We start from the raw sequence: 17827 nt of genomic DNA on the forward strand, positions 1-17827 counted from the left end.
CACACACACACACACACACACACACACACACACACCTATCATCCTTAGTGCACTGCAAAAACTCAAAATCTTACCAAGAATATTTGTCTCATTTCTAGTCAAAAATGTAATTTCTAGTTAAAACAAGTCTCATTCTACTTAAAATAAGACTCATCATATTAAAAGCAGCTTGTTTTTAGACACTTTTTACTTCTTTCAAGCAGATTTTCACTTAAAATAAGTAGAAAAATATCATAGTGGATCAAGTTTTTCTTTCTTATTACAAGCACAAAAAACCTGCTTTCACTGGCAGATTTTTCTACTCATTTCAAGTGAAAGTTTGTTTGAAACAAATGAAAATGATCTAAAAACATGTTAATTTTTAGGTGATGAGTCTTATTTTAAGCGAAAAGAGTATAGTTTTGACTAAAAATGGGATATTTTGACAAGAAATAAGACAAATATTCTTGGACAGATTTTGAGTTTTTGCAGTGTATTTTGTCGGCTCAGCCTTCATTCATTCATCTTCCCTCCATCTCTCCATCTCTCCGTCACTCCGGCTGGACGTGGTTGGTTTAGTCGGTTATTGGCGAGGCGGCATTCCACCGTCACTTTGTCAACTTCCTGTCTGCGCGGGATCGGTCGTCACGACGAAGGACAAAGACGAAGACGGAGACAAAGACACGACTTCTCAGCCTCTCTTTGCCCTTTGATGTGCAGTGCATACCGTGCTCTTTTTTACAGTGTGTGTGAGCGCCATCTTTTCTTCCAAGTTCAAACTGATTGTGTGTCTTTTTTCTGTGTTTGAATGTTGTGTTTATTTGTGTGTGTGTGTGTGCAGTCAGTGCGGCTCCAGGCCCTCGTGCGTCAGAGGGTCTTTCTCTTCTTGTGGCCCCTGAGCAAACATATTAAGAACCACCTTATCACTGCCTATACAGCCGGGGCCACACACACAAGAACACACACGTTAAATACGAGCCTGAACACACAACACACACATTCACAAAAAGATAGATTTGACTCCAAACATACAAAGCATCGCTGCCAAACTCGCCAAATGTCAAAGGGGGCGTGGCCAGAGAGGATTCTCGGCCGCTTATTGGCCGACGAGGAGGCTTCAGTCGCGGGTTTGGGGGTAAAATTCTGGTTTATAAAGACGAGATCGGTCGGGGGGAAGAGAAGAGCAACCGTCCGTCCCGACAACGACAAGCCTTCATCTAGAGGCGCATTACATCCACGAAAACATGAACACACAGATATTTAACTGTAGAGGAACGAAGACCAAGTCCGGTTTGAAGAAGAACTACTAGAAGACGGAGGAGAAAGATCAGATCAGACCGACTTTAGAATCGAAGAAGAATCGAGACCTTCTGAAGAATCGAGACCTTCTGAAGAATCGAGACCTTCTGAAGAAGGTATGACTGAATTATTCTGCATAAGACCCTGACTAATACTCATAGTAATGCTGCATTAGCATCAAAACAAAGTAGGCTAAATAAAAAATTATGTATGTAATATACATATGTACTCTAAGAAAAAAAACTGGAAAAGTTAGGGGGAGGGGCCCACTTTAGTATTCTTTAATGGGGCCCAGAATTCCTAGCAACGGCCCTGCCTCCAAGTAAAAATACCATAAATTACCTGCAATTCTTGGTCACTACCTGAAGTCAATGACCATATACAATGAAAAATAGCAAAAAAAAACACACAAAGCTATGTCTTTAATCTCTTTTTTAGTGGATGACAGAACTAATTTTCCTTTTCCTTTAATTGGACTGTTGTTTGAAGAACTACTAGAAGACGGAGGAGAAAGATCAGATCAGACCGACCTTCTGAAGAATCGAGACTTTCTGAAGAATCGAGACCTTCTGAAGAATCGAGACCTTCTGAAGAATCGAGACCTTCTGGAGAATCGAGACCTTCTGAAGAATCGAGACCTTCTGAAGAATCGAGACCTTCTGGAGAATCGAGACCTTCTGGAGAATCGAGACCTTCTGAAGAATCGAGACCTTCTGGAGAATCGAGACCTTCTGAAGAATCGAGACCTTCTGGAGAATCGAGACCGTCTGAAGAATCGAGACCGTCTGAAGAATCGAGACCTTCTGAAGAATCGAGACCTTCTGGAGAATCGAAACCGTCTTTCATTCTACACAAAACAGTTGTTCAGTGTTCAAGATGATGAAACTGTCGGTGATGAAGGTCGCCGTGATGGTGATGATGGTTCTTGGGATGGGAGTAGAGACGGCACCGACTGAGAGAGGTAGGGCAGCTCCATGGTCCTCGCTGCAGGGAAACTATGATAATAATAATAATAAAGTTTATTTATATAGCACCTTACAACATCAGAAAGATGATCAAAGTGCTTTACAGAAAACATAGCAGTAACAAAGTAACATAGCAGATACAAAAGCAAGACAACACAAATGATAAAATGCGTATCATATCAAAAGGCAAAAGTTACTCAATGTTAAAAGCCTGTCTAAATAAATGAGTTTTAAAGATGTGATTTAAAAAGTGCCAAGTCATTAATAAAATGTAGTTCAGGGGGTAGGGAGTTCCACAATTTCGGGGGCCGCTATCGATGGTTAGGCAGAATGATGCAGATGCTGAATTTTTAATCATCAGAACCATGACTGAAGTATTTAAAGCAGATATCAGTGGAATGTTTTTGTTAATATAAGTCCTAAATAGTCCTATTTTCCGTCAGCAATCACTTACATGAAGTATTTCAGCCTAAACACGAGTCTCTCCGTCACTCTGCTCTGCTGTAACCCGAGGAGAAAATTTTCCTTGTGGGATACAAGTGTTATCCAATGAGGGGAGAGAACGGCATGAAGGGCTGTGTGTGCAGCCCGTTCCAGGGTGCCATTCCGAAGGGCCGCCACTCCGAACGTTTACTTTAATTTGTCGGAATGCCGACCCTTAATTATTTATGGGAAAAGGGTGCCATTACGAACCTAAAAGAAAGGGTGCCATTCCGAACCTGAAAAAATCTTGAATGGTTTACAGCACGGAGTAAACAAGCCAAATTGCGGTGGTAGCGTAGTGGTCAGAGCATCTGCTCTTGATGCGGTGGATCAGGGTTCGACTCCCGGGGGAGATACATATTAACTGCGATTTTATTGGCCTCTACCTAACCTTTTTACTAAACTTAACCAACTCCTTTCTACATTGCCTAAACCTAACCAAAGCACAGAGCAAGGACATTTATTTTCAGCAGGAGTGCCGCGGCTGCATCAGACCATGGATGTAATGCATCAGACTCGCACCTGGGTGAAACTTTGGAGGGGGAGGGGCCGGTCGGGCGCTGTCCCCGCGGCGCGTCGTGTCAAGCCGGGCAGGAAGTCAAACCACGAGAGAATCCGGTCAATTTTCAAAATATAACACATTCGGAACGGCGGCCCCTCGGGAAGTTCGAAATGACGGACCTTCAGGAATTTTCGGACTGGCAGGCCGTCGGAATGGCGGTCCTTCGGAGTGGCGGTCGCCCCCCTGTGCAGCCAAGGGATGCGCGTGAATGTGGTGACGTAGCACGAGGACCAATTGATGCCTGACAAGGGCGGGGGCTGCTAACTCATGGTGCGTTCAAGGAAACTCGTACTTTGTGTTTTTCCTTCCTGTGAAGTCATACCAGTTCGATCTGGTACGAGTTCACGGGTCGGAAGTTACGAGTGGCCGTTATAGGGAACTTTCACAGACAACAGGACGGTAAAAACACGAGCTACGGGTTACCTGGAACGCTACCAAGTCGTAGTTGTGACTTGAAGCTGTAACTTACGGTTTCAAAAGCCTGCCTTGAACACAGCATTAGCCGAAACGGCCTTGCCACTGATATCTGCTTTAACATGATATGAGAGTATAAATATAAGAGTAAAGGCAAGGCATCTTTATTTATATAGCAGCGCATTTCATACCAAGGCAACTCAATGTGCTTTACATAAAGACAAAACTTTAAAAAAAGAAGCATAAAACAGAATAAAAACAAACAAAACACTAAAAAAAGAGTTAGAGAAAAAAAGAAAGTCCTTGAGAGTCCTTTTTCTTGAAATTTTACAATTTTTTCTATTATTGTTAAACTTATTTTATTTTTTTTTGAGAATTCTTTTTTTATTTTTAGAAATTTTACCACTTTTTCTGGATTTTGTTTTTTAACTTTTTTTTTCCGAGAAGATTTTACCACTTTTTTTTTCTAGAAAATGTTTAACTTTTTTTTTTTTTGAGAATTGTACCACTTTTTTCCCTGAAATTTCTCTATAATATTTCAAAAAATTCACACCATTGGCCTTAATTTGAATGTACAAAACTTTATTCAGTCTTGGAACAAATATTTGTGTATTTCTGGTGTTTGCTTCAAAATTTTGTCCATGGTCTAATTTGTGTCAATTTAGGGTCCTTGATGTAAAAAAAAGTTTAAGAACCACTGCAATACATGTTATACAGTGATTCTTACCACAATTTCAGCACTAGCAACATCCAGCAGTGACGTTCATCAGCATTCACTGTTAACAATATGATGACATGACTGGAATAAAAAGAAACACTAGAAATCATTTCTAATTGGCAAAGTCAGACTTCATTGCACTGTAAAAATGCAGTAGACAGTGTGTGGATAATTGTTTAGTTTTTTATCATTTCTTGTATGGTCTTTTTATTCAGAGCTGCAGTGATGAAGATGATTGAAAATCAACTAACATTGTTATGGTGAACAATGAAAAAAATATTTCCGAATAGAAATCAAACATGTCTTTTTTTTAAATTTCATTTTATTCTTTAAGTACAACGTAATTTTAACTGTTGGAATTAAATGAACCATCAGTAATAATAACTCCTGAGGTTCACCTGCCATTGAAATCTTAAATTGTTTCAGTATTTCTTCAGAAACATTCATTTAAATTTTTTTGTGTTTCCAAATACTCCATCCAAAGTTGAATAGGCCTATTAATTATATCAATTCATATGTATTTTAATTTAATAATATTTTAACTAAACTAACTCATCAGGCTCTGAGAAATGTGTTTAAAAGTATGCAAACGTATATTTGCAGCTAGCGTCATAATCTAAGCCAGTGGTTCTCAACCTGGGGTCCGAGGACCCCTAGGGGTCCTTGAGAGATCTGAAGGGGGTCCCCAATTTATTTCTTGAACATGTACCACTTTTTTCTGGAAGTTTTTTTTTTTTTTTTAATTTTACCACTTTTTCTAGATTTTTTAAAAACTTTTTTGTTTTAGAAATTTTACCGCTTTTTTCTAGAAAATTTTTACTTTTTTATTTGTATTTTGAAAATTTTTTACGAGAAATTTTACCACTTCTTCCTAGAAATGTTTAAATGTTTTTGGAGAAATTGGACCACTTTTTTCCAGAAATTTCTCTATAATATTTCCAAAAATTCACGCCATTGGCCTTGATTTAAATGTATAAAAAAGTAATGTTCTTCAGTCTCAGAACAAATATTTGTGCATTTCTGGTGTTTACTTCTAAATTTGGTCCAATGGGGGTCCGTGGTCTAACTTGTGTCAATTTAGGGTCCTTGATGTAAAAAAGGTTGAGAACCACTGATCTAAGCTATGATGGATGTTAGGCTTACCCAACAGTGACCTAAACATTACAGTATATCATAAATTCAGATTTCCTCCGTCTACCTGCAGATCTCTCTCCTCCCTCAGCTCTGAATCTGAAGCAGTATCTGAAGCAGCTGCTCCTGAGTCCCAGAGCAGACGGAGAGGACCGGTCCGCTAAAACCACCACGGGGACCATGACCACTGGGAGACCCGGTCCCAATAGACGAGCCCAGATGATGAGGATGATCTTAGGCCTGGAGGAGCTTCACAGGAAGTTCAACAGCACCCTGGGGTCCCAGATCACCATCCTCACCCGAGGTACTGATGCTGTTGGCATGTTGGCACCCTTTAGGCTTTTGCACCTTAAAGGGATACGCCAATATTTCTTTTTTTGTGTCTTGCCTCACTCCCGAGTCCATGACCAGCAGATAGACACCATCCTTTCCACTGTGCGTGCAGTAACCATGGAGATAGAGCCGTATCACCGTAATTAGCTTAGCTCAAACACTGGAAGTGTATAGGTAGTGTTAGCCTGCCTCCTACCTGAGCTGAAATCAGCAGTCAGAAGCTGATTTCATTTTAGCTCTAAACTCTGTAAATATATCACTTTATCAACATTTCAAACATGTTTAGGTGAGAAAGTAGCCGTTTAGATCAGCAGTGTGTCGCTAATTTGTCTAAATACCAGCTGTTTACAATTTTGTTTGGACGAATTCGGCGCTACTCAAGCTAGCCGTTGTGACCAACGCACTTCCGGTTACTTTCACAAAATAAAACACCCGTTGCCCTTTACATACAGAAAACCATGACGATAGAATTTGTGCTTTTACTTTGAAACAGGAAGCTAACCTACCCTCGATGTAGCTAGCTTGAACCAAAATAAAGCGTCTTTGCTTGAACCCTCCGTTTTGACCGATCTGGTCCCGTTAGCGGCATTTGACCGCTCAAGATGCCTTACCGGAGAGTTTTGTCAGCTCTGAGACCAAGATCGGTCCGTTTAGAGTTGCTGAAGAGTTTCTCTGATGACTTTAGGTGGAGGCAGGCTAACACTACCCATACACTTCCAGTGTTTGAGCTAAGCTAATCAGCTACTTTAGGTGGAGGCAGGCTAACACTACCCATACACTTCCAGTGTTTGAGCTAAGCTAATTAGTGACTTTAGGTGGAGGCAGGCTAACACTACCCATACACTTCCAGTGTTTGAGCTAAGCTAATTACGGTGATACGGCTCTATCTCCCTTGTTACTGCACGCACAGTCAAAAGGATGGTGTCTATCTGCTGGTCATGGACTCGGGAGTGAGGCAAGACACGAAAAAAAAAATGTTGGTGTATCCCTTTAAACATTAGCGCTGACACCTAGCATGAAATATCTATGCAGAGATCCAACGCTTTACATGAACTTGTCCTTGCTGTGAACCAAAATGGCGGCACCCAATCAGTCAACCACCAGCCTCAGGCCTAAAACCTCCACATGCACAACACACCTAAGATCTCGGCAGATGTGTGTATTGGCTGTTGTATAGTTCTCTGTCTCATATCTATCTTTTTCAAAGTAAATCTGATAAGTTTTGTCACAATCAATTGTTGAACTTTACTAAAGGTGTTCGAATTTTGGCCTCTAAAGACATTCCGACATTCCATTACAAATCAACAATGTTGCGCCCTACAACTGTCTTTGCAGTTGGGTAGTTACAGAAAATATTCTTAACAAGTAGGCCTAACAGTAGAGTAAAATCTACTTCCTGTTTAGCCAGTGACCACCCTAGAAAGATCTAGTGTCTCTTTACCTTTACACAAACCAAATGACTCACGAAGGTAGACATCCATCTGTTCTTTGACTTGATTTTACTACCTGGCATCCATCATCCAACTTTTTCTCTCTCAGTGTTTACCCGAAATCTGCCATATTATTATTGAATCACTGTGAAAATAATTGAAAATTGAAAACATTGATATCTTTTTTGGATCTTAAAACCACTAATATATGGATTAACATCTTAAAGTGTAAAATATGGACCATCTGTTTCTAACCAGTGACCCATTTGATCCTCCAGTTTGGCAGTTGTGGATATAATCTTAATCCACAATCCAACTGAGGTAGTAAATATGTGAAGAGGAAGACAGTGGGTCTTTAAATTTAGTGTTTGTTTTTTTTTGTCTTTACAGCAAACGGCAGAAATTCCGGAAGGAAAACCAAAGTGGTGAGTTCATGTAGCCTAACATATTCACTTATCTCTTCTTATTAATCTTATTAATTTGTGCAAACTCGCTTAGTCAAAAATCATCTTATTCATTATGATTATGATGAGGTAGCTGAAGAGTGATTATGTAAATGTTTGTTTGAATCATCTTCATCATGAACCTTCATGTAAACCATCCAACCTAAGGACAGAGGATGTTGTTATGATGGGATGTAAAGCCCTTTGAGACAAACTGTTTGTAAAACTGGGCTATTGCCTTGTCATTGCCTATAATAATAATAATACCATCCATTCTCTGTGTTGCGGCTGTGTTTGAAGCCTCCTGCTGATGGAGGCCTGAGGTCCACCACGGCTCCTCCCACAGCGGCCAACAGCACCGTGTCCAGAACCAGCGCGGATGCCGTCGTCCCGAGTTTAACCGGTCGAAACTTCAAGAAGTCGCTCCCACCGCAGACCAAGAAGACCAACAAAAGAGGTGAAAGTCAGAGGCCTAAATGTTGCCCTACTGTGTTTTTAATAACACGGAGAAGACAGAGCTTAGAGCATCCTGGGAGTCGGAGTCTAAGTTTATTGCAGCAGAACTAAGGGATAGTGTTAAAGGGATACACCAACATTTATTTTTCCGTGTCTTGCCTCACTCCCGAGTCCATGACCAGCAGATAGACACCATCCTTTCCACTGTGCGTGCAGTAACAAGGGAGATAGAGCCGTATCGCCGTAATTAGCTTAGCTCAAACACTGGAAGTGTATGGGTAGTGTTAGCCTGCCTCCACCTAAAGTCATCAGAGAAACTCTTCAGCAACTCTAAACGGACCGATCTTGGTCTCAGAGCTGACAAAACTCTCCGGTAAGGCATCTTGAGCGGTCAAATGCCGCTAACGGGACCAGATCGGTCAAAACGGAGGGTTCAAGCAAAGACGCTTTATTTTGGTTCAAGCTAGCTACATCGAGGGTAGGTTAGCTTCCTATTTCAAAGTAAAAGCACAAATTCTATCCTCATGGTTTTCTGTATGTAAAGGGCAACTGGTGTTTTATTTTGTGAAAGTAACCAGAAGTGCGTTGGTCACAACAGCTAGCTTGAATAGCGCCGAATTCGTCCCAACAAAATAGTAAACAGCTGGTATTTAGACAAATTAACGACACACTGCTGATCTAAACGGCTACTTTCTCACCTAAACATGTTTGAAATGTTGATAAAGTGATATATTTACAGAGTTTAGAGCTAAAATAAAATCAGCTTCCGACTGCTGATTTCGGCTCAGGTAGGAGGCAGGCTAACACTACCCATACACTTCCAGTGTTTGAGCTAAGCTAATTAGCGACTTTAGGTGGAGGCAGGCTAACACTACCCATACACTTCCAGTGTTTGAGCTAAGCTAATTACGGGCGATACGGCTCTATCTCCCTTGTTACTGCACGCACAGTGGAAAGGATGGTGTCTATCTGCTGGTCATGGACTCGGGAGTGAGGCAAGACACGAAAAAAAAATGTTGGCGTATCACTTTAAGAAAAAGAGGTTATCTTGACTTTTCACCTCACTTCTTGATTTTGGCTCTTCACCAACTGAGAGACATCAGGGAAATGCCAGAATCTCATGTAGATGTAGAATCAACAACTTTTTTTCCCACACAAACCTTTTATGAATTTGGTTGGTTGGACCAGTAGCCCAAGATACAACCCTATAGTCCGTCAATGTGTTTGACTTAGTTGCCCATTCGTCTTATGGAGGTTTTTACACTGAAATCCTTATGGTAGTTTCTCAAATAGATGTTATATCAGGGTTATATCAGGATTCTGTGATTATTATTGTGTCTCCTTTACTTCCATACAGCTGGGAAACAGCTTCTGATTGATTCTTATTCTCTGTCCTCAACAGTGTGTTTCTGGAAGTACTGCTCCCAGAACTGATCGCTCCCAGACCCGAACCCACCCAGAACCGCTGATCCATCCATCCATCCATCCATCCATCCATCTGCTACAGTCCGCTTGTCTTGTATGTGTCACTTCAGCTTGGTGATGCTAATTTACTCAGCTTTTATTTTGAAACCAATCACAAGGGAGGAATAGTCAATCAATCAAACATCCTGAAGTCTGAGCTTCTGTCCAACTGATCCCTCCATCCCTGTCCCTGGAGACTGTTGCCATGGCATCATGAAGCCCCGACCCCCCCCACTCATTACTTCCCTCCCTATGCCAGCGCCAGACCTTTTCATTCGCTCATTAATTAACACGACTGACCAATCAGAGAAGACGATGTGTGCCCGTGTGCGGCGCATGAACACCCGTTAACCCTTTGTTTCCCTCCAAGACAGGCACACGTGAGTTTGATTTGTGTGTGAAAACTTCAAAATAAAGTTCATTCCTAGCACAGCAACAGCCCATTGTGACAATAAAGATTGATATTGTATTTTTCTACAGCCATACTCTCTTCAGTTGTTCATTATGGAGACTGAGGTCACTGCTGAGTCATGACAACAACACAGGAAACGCTGACTCATCACGTGTCATTAGATATTTAATAATAGAAAACTGCAGCTTTGATCCAGGACTCAATGAACTCTGGGTAATTAATTTATCTCACAAATACAGATCTATTTTGCTCTGTTAAAGTATTTGAAGAGGGACTTTACACAGTGTGATTAGTCCCGACGAGATACAAGCAGCAAGACATTCTTCCTCCGGAGGTTTCCATAGCAACCTAGTTATGTGTTTGCCGACCAGGGTGTGTAAACGTTGGATCATTACATTCAGGGGGTTTCAGCAGAGGTCACTCATCACTGTTGCCTCAGTGATGAGTGTGTGTGTCTGCACATGCTGAGTGTTTACGTGTGTGAGAGTGTGTGTGAGAGAGAGATGTGCTTAGATTTAAATGGACAACCACTTTAACTTTGAGCAAAATGTCATTAAATTAAAAAAAACTATTCAACTACTAGACTTAATGCCAAGATTTTCCAAAATAAAAGCACACTAAAATAAGACTAGAAAGAGCATTTCTTAACGGAAAATGCGTGTGAATGCTGAAAGCCATTGCTGAACCATGCTGAATTAGCAGAAGAAATTGACAAAGACATGCAAGAAAGATGTCTAAGGCAAGAACTGAACCCAAGACTGGTAACCTGACATAGGCTACTAACCTTTTGGCCACAGAGAACCTGAGTTAGAATGAGCTTTATACTATCAGGAATCAAAGACTGTCCAATGACAGCTGAATAGTTGAAAGTTAAAGGGATACAACCAACATTTTTTTTTCGTGTCTTGCCTCACTCCCGAGTCCATGACCAGCAGATAGACACCATCCTTTCCACTGTGCGTGCAGTAACAAGGGAGATAGAGCCGTATCGCTGTAATTAGCTTAGCTCAAACACTGGAAGTGTATGGGTAGTGTTAGCCTGCCTCCTACCTGAGCCGAAATCAGCAGTAAGAAGCTGATTTCATTTTAGCTCTAAACTCTGTAAATATTTCACTTTATCCACATTTCAAACATGTTTAGGTGAGAAAGTAGCCGTTTAGATCAGCAGTGTGTCGTTAATTTGTCTAAATACCAGCTGTTTACTATTTTGTTCGGACAAATTCGGCGCTACTCAAGCTAGCCGTTGTGACCAACGCACTTCCGGTTACTTTCACAAAATAAAACACCCGTTGCCCTTTACATACAGAAAACCATGAGGATAGAATTTGTGCTTTTACTTTGAAATAGGAAGCTAACCTACCCTCGATGTAGCTAGCTTGAACCAAAATAAAGCGTCTTTGCTTGAACCCTCCGTTTTGACCGATCTGGTCCCGTTAGCGGCATTTGACCGCTCAAGATGCCTTACCGGAGAGTTTTGTCAGCTCTGAGACCAAGATCGGTCCGTTTAGAGTTGCTGAAGAGTTTCTCTGATGACTTTAGGTGGAGGCAGGCTAACACTACCCATACACTTCCAGTGTTTGAGCTAAGCTAGGCTAAAACTACCCATACACTTCCAGTGTTTGAGCTAAGCTAATTACGGGTGATTCGGGCTCTATCTCCCTTGTTACTGCACGCACAGTGGAAAGGATGGTGTCTATCTGCTGGTCATGGACTCGGGAGTGAGGCAAGAAATGTAAAAAAAAAAATAAAAAAATGTTGGCATATCCCTTTAAGCAATGATGTGACATGACTGAGGCAGGAATCGAACCCATGACCAGTAAACCTTCACTCTGCCACTCGGCCACAAAGAGCACAAACTTACCAAGACTGTTGTCATTCATTGAAATGTGATGATGTGCTGCAAACTGGCGGATATAAACACTTAGGTTTAATCATCTAGTCTGTTGTGACACAAGAGATTCATTATTTCATTTACAAGATGTCGGATCAGAATAACCAATCAGGGGTACACTGTAAATATTCATATTTACAATAAAGACAAACTGAACACACCCAGTGATAAAATCAGTTTAATAAAGACATAAGGCCAGAACACAGAGCAGTGTTCATTAACAACTCTCAGTTACAGTGGTGAAACATACTGAAACACATTTACCCAGTAATTAAAGGTGACATGATGATGCATTCAGGGGAACAAGGAAAAAGATGACGCTTTTATCCTCTGGTTAAGAGTGTTTGAAATGTGCTTGGTCAATTGTATTGAAGGCCAACACAACAAAAAGGAGCCATTTTCATCTCCTGGATCATTTTGTGATCACAAATTGTAAATATTATTTTAACATAGTTAAAGTTAAGTTTTTGAATCGTATTAATTCAACTTTTCCACCTGTGTAGGATTATAGCCTACTAAGATAAACTTCTACAAGTGAAGATATAAGAGGAGGAGAGGAGCGATCATTGGAATGCAACTTAAGAAAGATGCACTTAGATAAAATGCGGTTAACTTCAGAAAACAATCATCAATCAAATACACAATTGTAAATACGAGAAAGCCTAGCTTGAGTGCACTATCCTCTATGAAGACGGCTAGCTAGCTCCCTGTTCGCAGAGTTGGACAAAGAGTTAAAAGTAACTTTGTTTGGTTTATCATAATGACAATGTCACATAAAGACATTGCAAATGTGCTGTTAGCTTAGAGTCGCACGTATTAGCATGCATTTGCAGCGCATTTCTGTATTTGTTTCCTATTTCTAGTAGGCCTACATGTGTTGTCAAAATGGTGGGAAATGTTTTCTGAGGTTTTTTGTCTATGTGCGTGTGTTTTTAAAGTGTACAACACTGAGCTCTCAGATCCACCTTAAAACCCCAGAATTACTACAAATTATTAATCAGTCTGGTGAATGCAGTGTTGTTATTACTGATACAACTGATGGAACAAATAACGAACTAAAGGACCAAACCATAACAAACTTGTATCTTAAATCCATAAACCCTGTAAGACATGTTGAGCTTAGCTTAGCACAAGCCCTAGCCAGTATGTTTCACTGTATCTGAACAGGAATCAATGTGGGGCAATGCACTCAAAGCCTCATCATCAATATTCTGCTTTCTTTACCTCATAATCAGTTTACAGCTTCCTGGAAAAGATTATGTAATCTGATCCTCATTAGAATAGAATAATTAAAATGGAGACATTGTGTAAATGGTTTAGACGGTATGCTAATATTTCAAATGCGCTACCATTTGAATTTAGTTAATATATTGATATAGTTTTAGATTTTAATGAGTAAAAAATATTAAATGGACATATATTTAGACACTGACAATTACCCTTGTTATTATCATTATTATTACAGATTTAAAAAGGAAACCAGATCTATGAAGGTTAGCAGAAGCCTTACAATTCATAAGATTAATAAGATAATATAATGGCTTTTACTCCAGTACTGCTTCTATAGATATTTTAGATAAATATCATAAAATGATTGTAACTGATTGGCTATTTCCATATCCGGACGTGTCTACAGCTGGAATATGCCCAGATGTGGAAGTATATGTTTAAGTTAATGCCAAAAGTTTAAATTTCTATCTGGGAAGGTTTTGATTGAAATGTAATGTAATATTACGTAAAGATTGTTAGACTAATGAGCTAATAGTTGATTTGCATTTTTTTTTTTTACTGTAATATAGAATGATAAAGTGTGTCTGTGTGTTATTTATGGTGAACTGGTCCTGCCATCGACTGAACAGTGAATACAAAGAAATCAAGAATTAACTCTGCAAGCAGATGTCTAATGTATAGAACGATTTGCATAAAGGTATAGATGACTGTGCAACCCAACCTGTGAGAGCACACACACACACACACACACACACACACTCACACTCACACATACACACACATACATGCATAGATATCAAAGGTAAAAGAAGTTTACAGATGTTTTAGTGGAGGTTAGTGGAGTTCCTTCTCTCATCTCCGACTGTGTTTTTCTTCTACATCTTACTTATACTGGTTATTCATTCATTCATTCATCATTTCTTTCCTTATTTGATTCGTTTTGCAACATTCAGGTAGGCGAATTCAATCTCCCTCTCTGCAGGACACGTGCTTGTGAACTCATCCCTCTGATAGGCGCTGTTCAAATACCTCCACAACCCCGTCATGTCATCTGGGATCTCAAAGCCTCTGTATTTCTTAGCAACAACCTAGAAACAAAAAACACAGGAGTTGGAAACTGCTTCTGTAACGGTCAGATTATTGTCACATTGATCCTGAAATCTAAAACCAGGTTGACTGAACCTTAAGGATGTGTAGTTTAGGTAGGAGGTTGCAGTCAGCCAGAGTGAGCTCAGACCCGTCCAGGAAGCTCCTGGAGGAATCGGGGAGGTCGCCCGAGGCGTAGGCATCGATCTCATCAGGCAGGGGGGTCCGCAGGAAGTCATCAAGACGGCGAAGAGACTTCACCAAGGCTTTCTCTAAGGCTGGCACACAGAAAGAGACAGTGAGAGAAGACTAAGACCTCTCAACCAGACCAGAACGATCAAGTTGTATCAGTGAACTGTCTGTGTTTGGTCTCCACCACACACTAAAAAATGTTGGGTTGTCTCTGTAACCAAATTTCTTGGTTATTGGTGTTGAGTTAAATTTTTTGGGTTGTTTTTCCAGAGTGAAACCCATTTTCAGGGTTATAGGGCTATGAATTTAACCCAATTCCTGGGTTGTGCAAGTAATTGGGTTATTTTTCAGTGAGTAACCCATTTGTTGGGTTGGGTTGGGTAATTCTGTGACTTAACCGGCCGGTTCATTTGAAAAATGCTGTCCACGCTCTACAACATTGGGTTATTTTTAACCCAACTATTGGGTCGAGAAAGTGCTTTATACACGACCCAATAGTTGGGTTAAAAATAACCCAACGTTATAGTTAGCATAACCCAACTTGTGGGTTGAATATTCAACCCAAAAGTTGGGTTTAAAAGATAAACCCCGGTTAAAATAACCCAAAAAAGGAGTTCGTCCTTATTTGAACCAGCAGTTGGGTTAAAATTGGGTTAATTTTAACCCAACAGTTTTTAGTGTGCACCTTTTGAAGAAATGTCAGTTCTACCTCAATGCCCTCTTACCGTCGTTGGTATCTTTTCTTGGATTTTTGATGTAAGCGGAAAACTTGGAAAACACATCAATGCCGGCTGTGTTGGCTTCAGGGTGTTTGGGAGCCAGTTTGGGGTAGCTAGAGCAAGAGAAGTCCACTCAAAAAGTTCATGCTTTGTCCTGCCAGTTCTTAATGTATCATGAGCTACTGTTTCTCCAGTATGAAAGGGACTATGCTGACAAAAACTAGCAAGATTATCAAGTTAGCAACCTCTTCTGAATGTGCGCGTACCTGGGTGGGGTTAACTTTGCCTCCAAGAACTCCTCAATCATGTTGACGTCGACCTTGACTTCCCCATTAAAGGTCACAAAGGGAGGGTTGGTTCCCGGGGCTAAGTCCTGGAGATCAGCTGGCTTCCTGACAACCCAGATCACAAAAAAAAAAAAAAAAAACTGTGATTGAAATTTAGCTTTTGTATGTGTCACCCTCTAGTGGACAATGTGTGTAGTGTGTTACCGTTTGAGGTCGACGGTGGTGACGTTGAAGATGACTCCTTTCAGCAACAGGATCATGAAGAGCCTCTGGGAGAACGGACAGTTACCGATGCTCTCCCCGTCACTGCCCGCCTACACAAATACCAACACAAACACATTAATAGACACACAAACAATGCATTGAGTTCTGTCTGGTGGACAGCGCAGGAAAGACGCACAGTCAGTTTAGTCTGTTAGTTTAAAGGGATACACCAATTTTTTTTTTTCATGTCTTGCCTCACTCCCGAGTCCATGACCAGCAGATAGACACCATCCTTTCCACTGTGTGTGCAGTAACAAGGGAGATAGAGCCGTATCGCCCGTAATTAGCTTAGCTCAAACACTGGAAGTGTATGGGTAGTGTTAGCCTGCCTCCACCTAAAGTCATCAGAGAAACTCTTCAGCAACTCTAAACGGGCCGATCTTCGTCTCAGAGCTGACAAAACTCTCCGGTAAGGCATCTTGAGCGGTCAAATGCCGCTAACGGGACCAGATCGGTCAAAACGGAGGGTTCAAGCAAAGACGCTTTATTTTGGTTCCAGCTAGCTACATCGAGGGTAGGTTAGCTTCCTGTTTCAAAGTAAAAGCACAAATTCTATCGTCATGGTTTTCTGTATGTAAAGGGCAACGGGTGTTTTATTTTGTGAAAGTAACCGGAAGTGCGTTGGTCACAACGGCTAGCTTGAGTAGCGCCGAATTCATCCCAACAAAATTGTAAACAGCTGGTATTTAGACAAATTAACGACACACTGCTGATCTAAACGGCTACTTTCTCACCTAAACATGTTTGAAATGTTTGAGTTTAGAGCTAAAATTAAATCTCTGACTGTTGATTTCAGCTCGGGTAGCAGGCAGGCTAACACTACCCATACACTTCCAGTGTTTGAGCTAAGCTAATTACGGCGATACGGCTCTATCTCCATTGTTACTGCACGCACAGTCTAAAGGATGGTGTCTATCTGCTGGTCATGGACTCAGGAGTGAGGCAAGACACACAAAAAAATGTTGGTGTATCCCTTTAAGGAGGCATCTGACACTTCAGAACTGGATACTAACTGGCATCATAGGATGAAAAAGGCTCTTTATATACAGTTTATAAGGTCGTCGGTTCTGCTTAGTGTCCTTTGGCAAGTTACTGAACCACACATTTCCCATGACGGCTGGTCCATCTAAGGTATGAATGTACAATGTGACAAGTAATAAAGCACTGTGAGTGGTCAAGTATCAGTATCACCTGTTTGAATAATGTAAATAATCATCTGAAAAGCCGTGATAGTGACTATTTGGAAGCTTCACTTACCTTTACGAATAACTCAATAGTTGGAAAGCCAAGTTTTTTAACTGCTAATTCATACCAGGACATGGTGAAGTGTCCAGGTCAACAGTCCTTATGGTTTGAGAGGTTGTGTTGAAGATCGGTTAATCTATCGTTATGTCCAATAAAATGTCCAATAAAACCATGACAACCACCGACTATTATCTGACTGAACAATCTGTCTGTTGGAGTACTGGACTGACACTCTCTGGTATGTCAGTGTGTCCTTCACGCAAACAATCCCTCTTTGTCATACAAAAAGTGGGTGTGTGTTTGTATGTGTATATTTGTATATGTGAATGTTATGTGTGTGTGTGTGTGTGTGTGTGTGTGTGTGTGTGTGTGTGTGTGTGTGTGTGTGTGTGTGTGTGTGTGTGTGTGTGTGTGTTTTGATGCAGGTGAAATCTGTCTATGCGTTTCCGCTGTTTGTCTAGGATATGATTTTAATTTATTTAACACTGAGGTTTGTTCGGTGTGAAGATGAAAAGAGCTCCTTCATTTCTTAGGAGTGGGAGGCAATGGAATCTCTGCTCTACACACACACACACACATACACACACACACACACATACACATACACATACACACATGGATGAGTGTGTGTTACATCTGGAACAGAAAGATCTTTTTCATACCCACAACATCTGAGATGTCTATTGTTGCCTCTTCCTGGATGATGTGGCCGTAACCTCACCAGATGTTGTACTGGGCAAGGCAAGGCAATTTTATTTGTATAGCCCGTTTTTACCACCAGTTTGTCTCAAAGGGCTTTACATGGCATCATAACAACATCCGCT

At 40.8% G+C, this 17827-nt stretch overlaps 2 protein-coding genes across 2 annotated transcripts; one reads left to right on the forward strand and one right to left on the reverse strand.

Moving 5' to 3' along the window:
• Window positions 1-1036: 1036 nt before the first annotated feature.
• On the forward strand, window positions 1037-9786 carry urp2 (urotensin II-related peptide). Its single transcript, XM_085793933.1, has 7 exons — window positions 1037-1106; window positions 1768-2061; window positions 2147-2239; window positions 5625-5855; window positions 7705-7739; window positions 8058-8214; window positions 9616-9786. Exons 1-7 carry the CDS (start codon window positions 1037-1039, stop codon window positions 9645-9647), a joined length of 912 nt encoding a protein of 303 aa, XP_085650059.1. The 3' UTR covers window positions 9648-9786.
• Window positions 9787-14101: 4315 nt separating this feature from the next.
• Window positions 14102-17234, reverse strand: LOC146991022 (chloride intracellular channel protein 4-like). Its single transcript, XM_085802693.1, has 6 exons — window positions 17016-17234; window positions 15699-15808; window positions 15474-15599; window positions 15214-15320; window positions 14393-14574; window positions 14102-14298 (listed from the first exon to the last, which is right to left on the reverse strand). Exons 1-6 carry the CDS (start codon window positions 17076-17078, stop codon window positions 14137-14139), a joined length of 750 nt encoding a protein of 249 aa, XP_085658819.1. The 5' UTR covers window positions 17079-17234; the 3' UTR covers window positions 14102-14136.
• Window positions 17235-17827: the final 593 nt, after the last annotated feature.

The sequence above is a fragment of the Trachurus japonicus genome, chromosome 2 (assembly GCF_045865225.1).
Source record: "Trachurus japonicus isolate A0001 chromosome 2, Traja_1.0".
Lineage (NCBI taxonomy): Eukaryota > Metazoa > Chordata > Actinopteri > Carangiformes > Carangidae > Trachurus > Trachurus japonicus.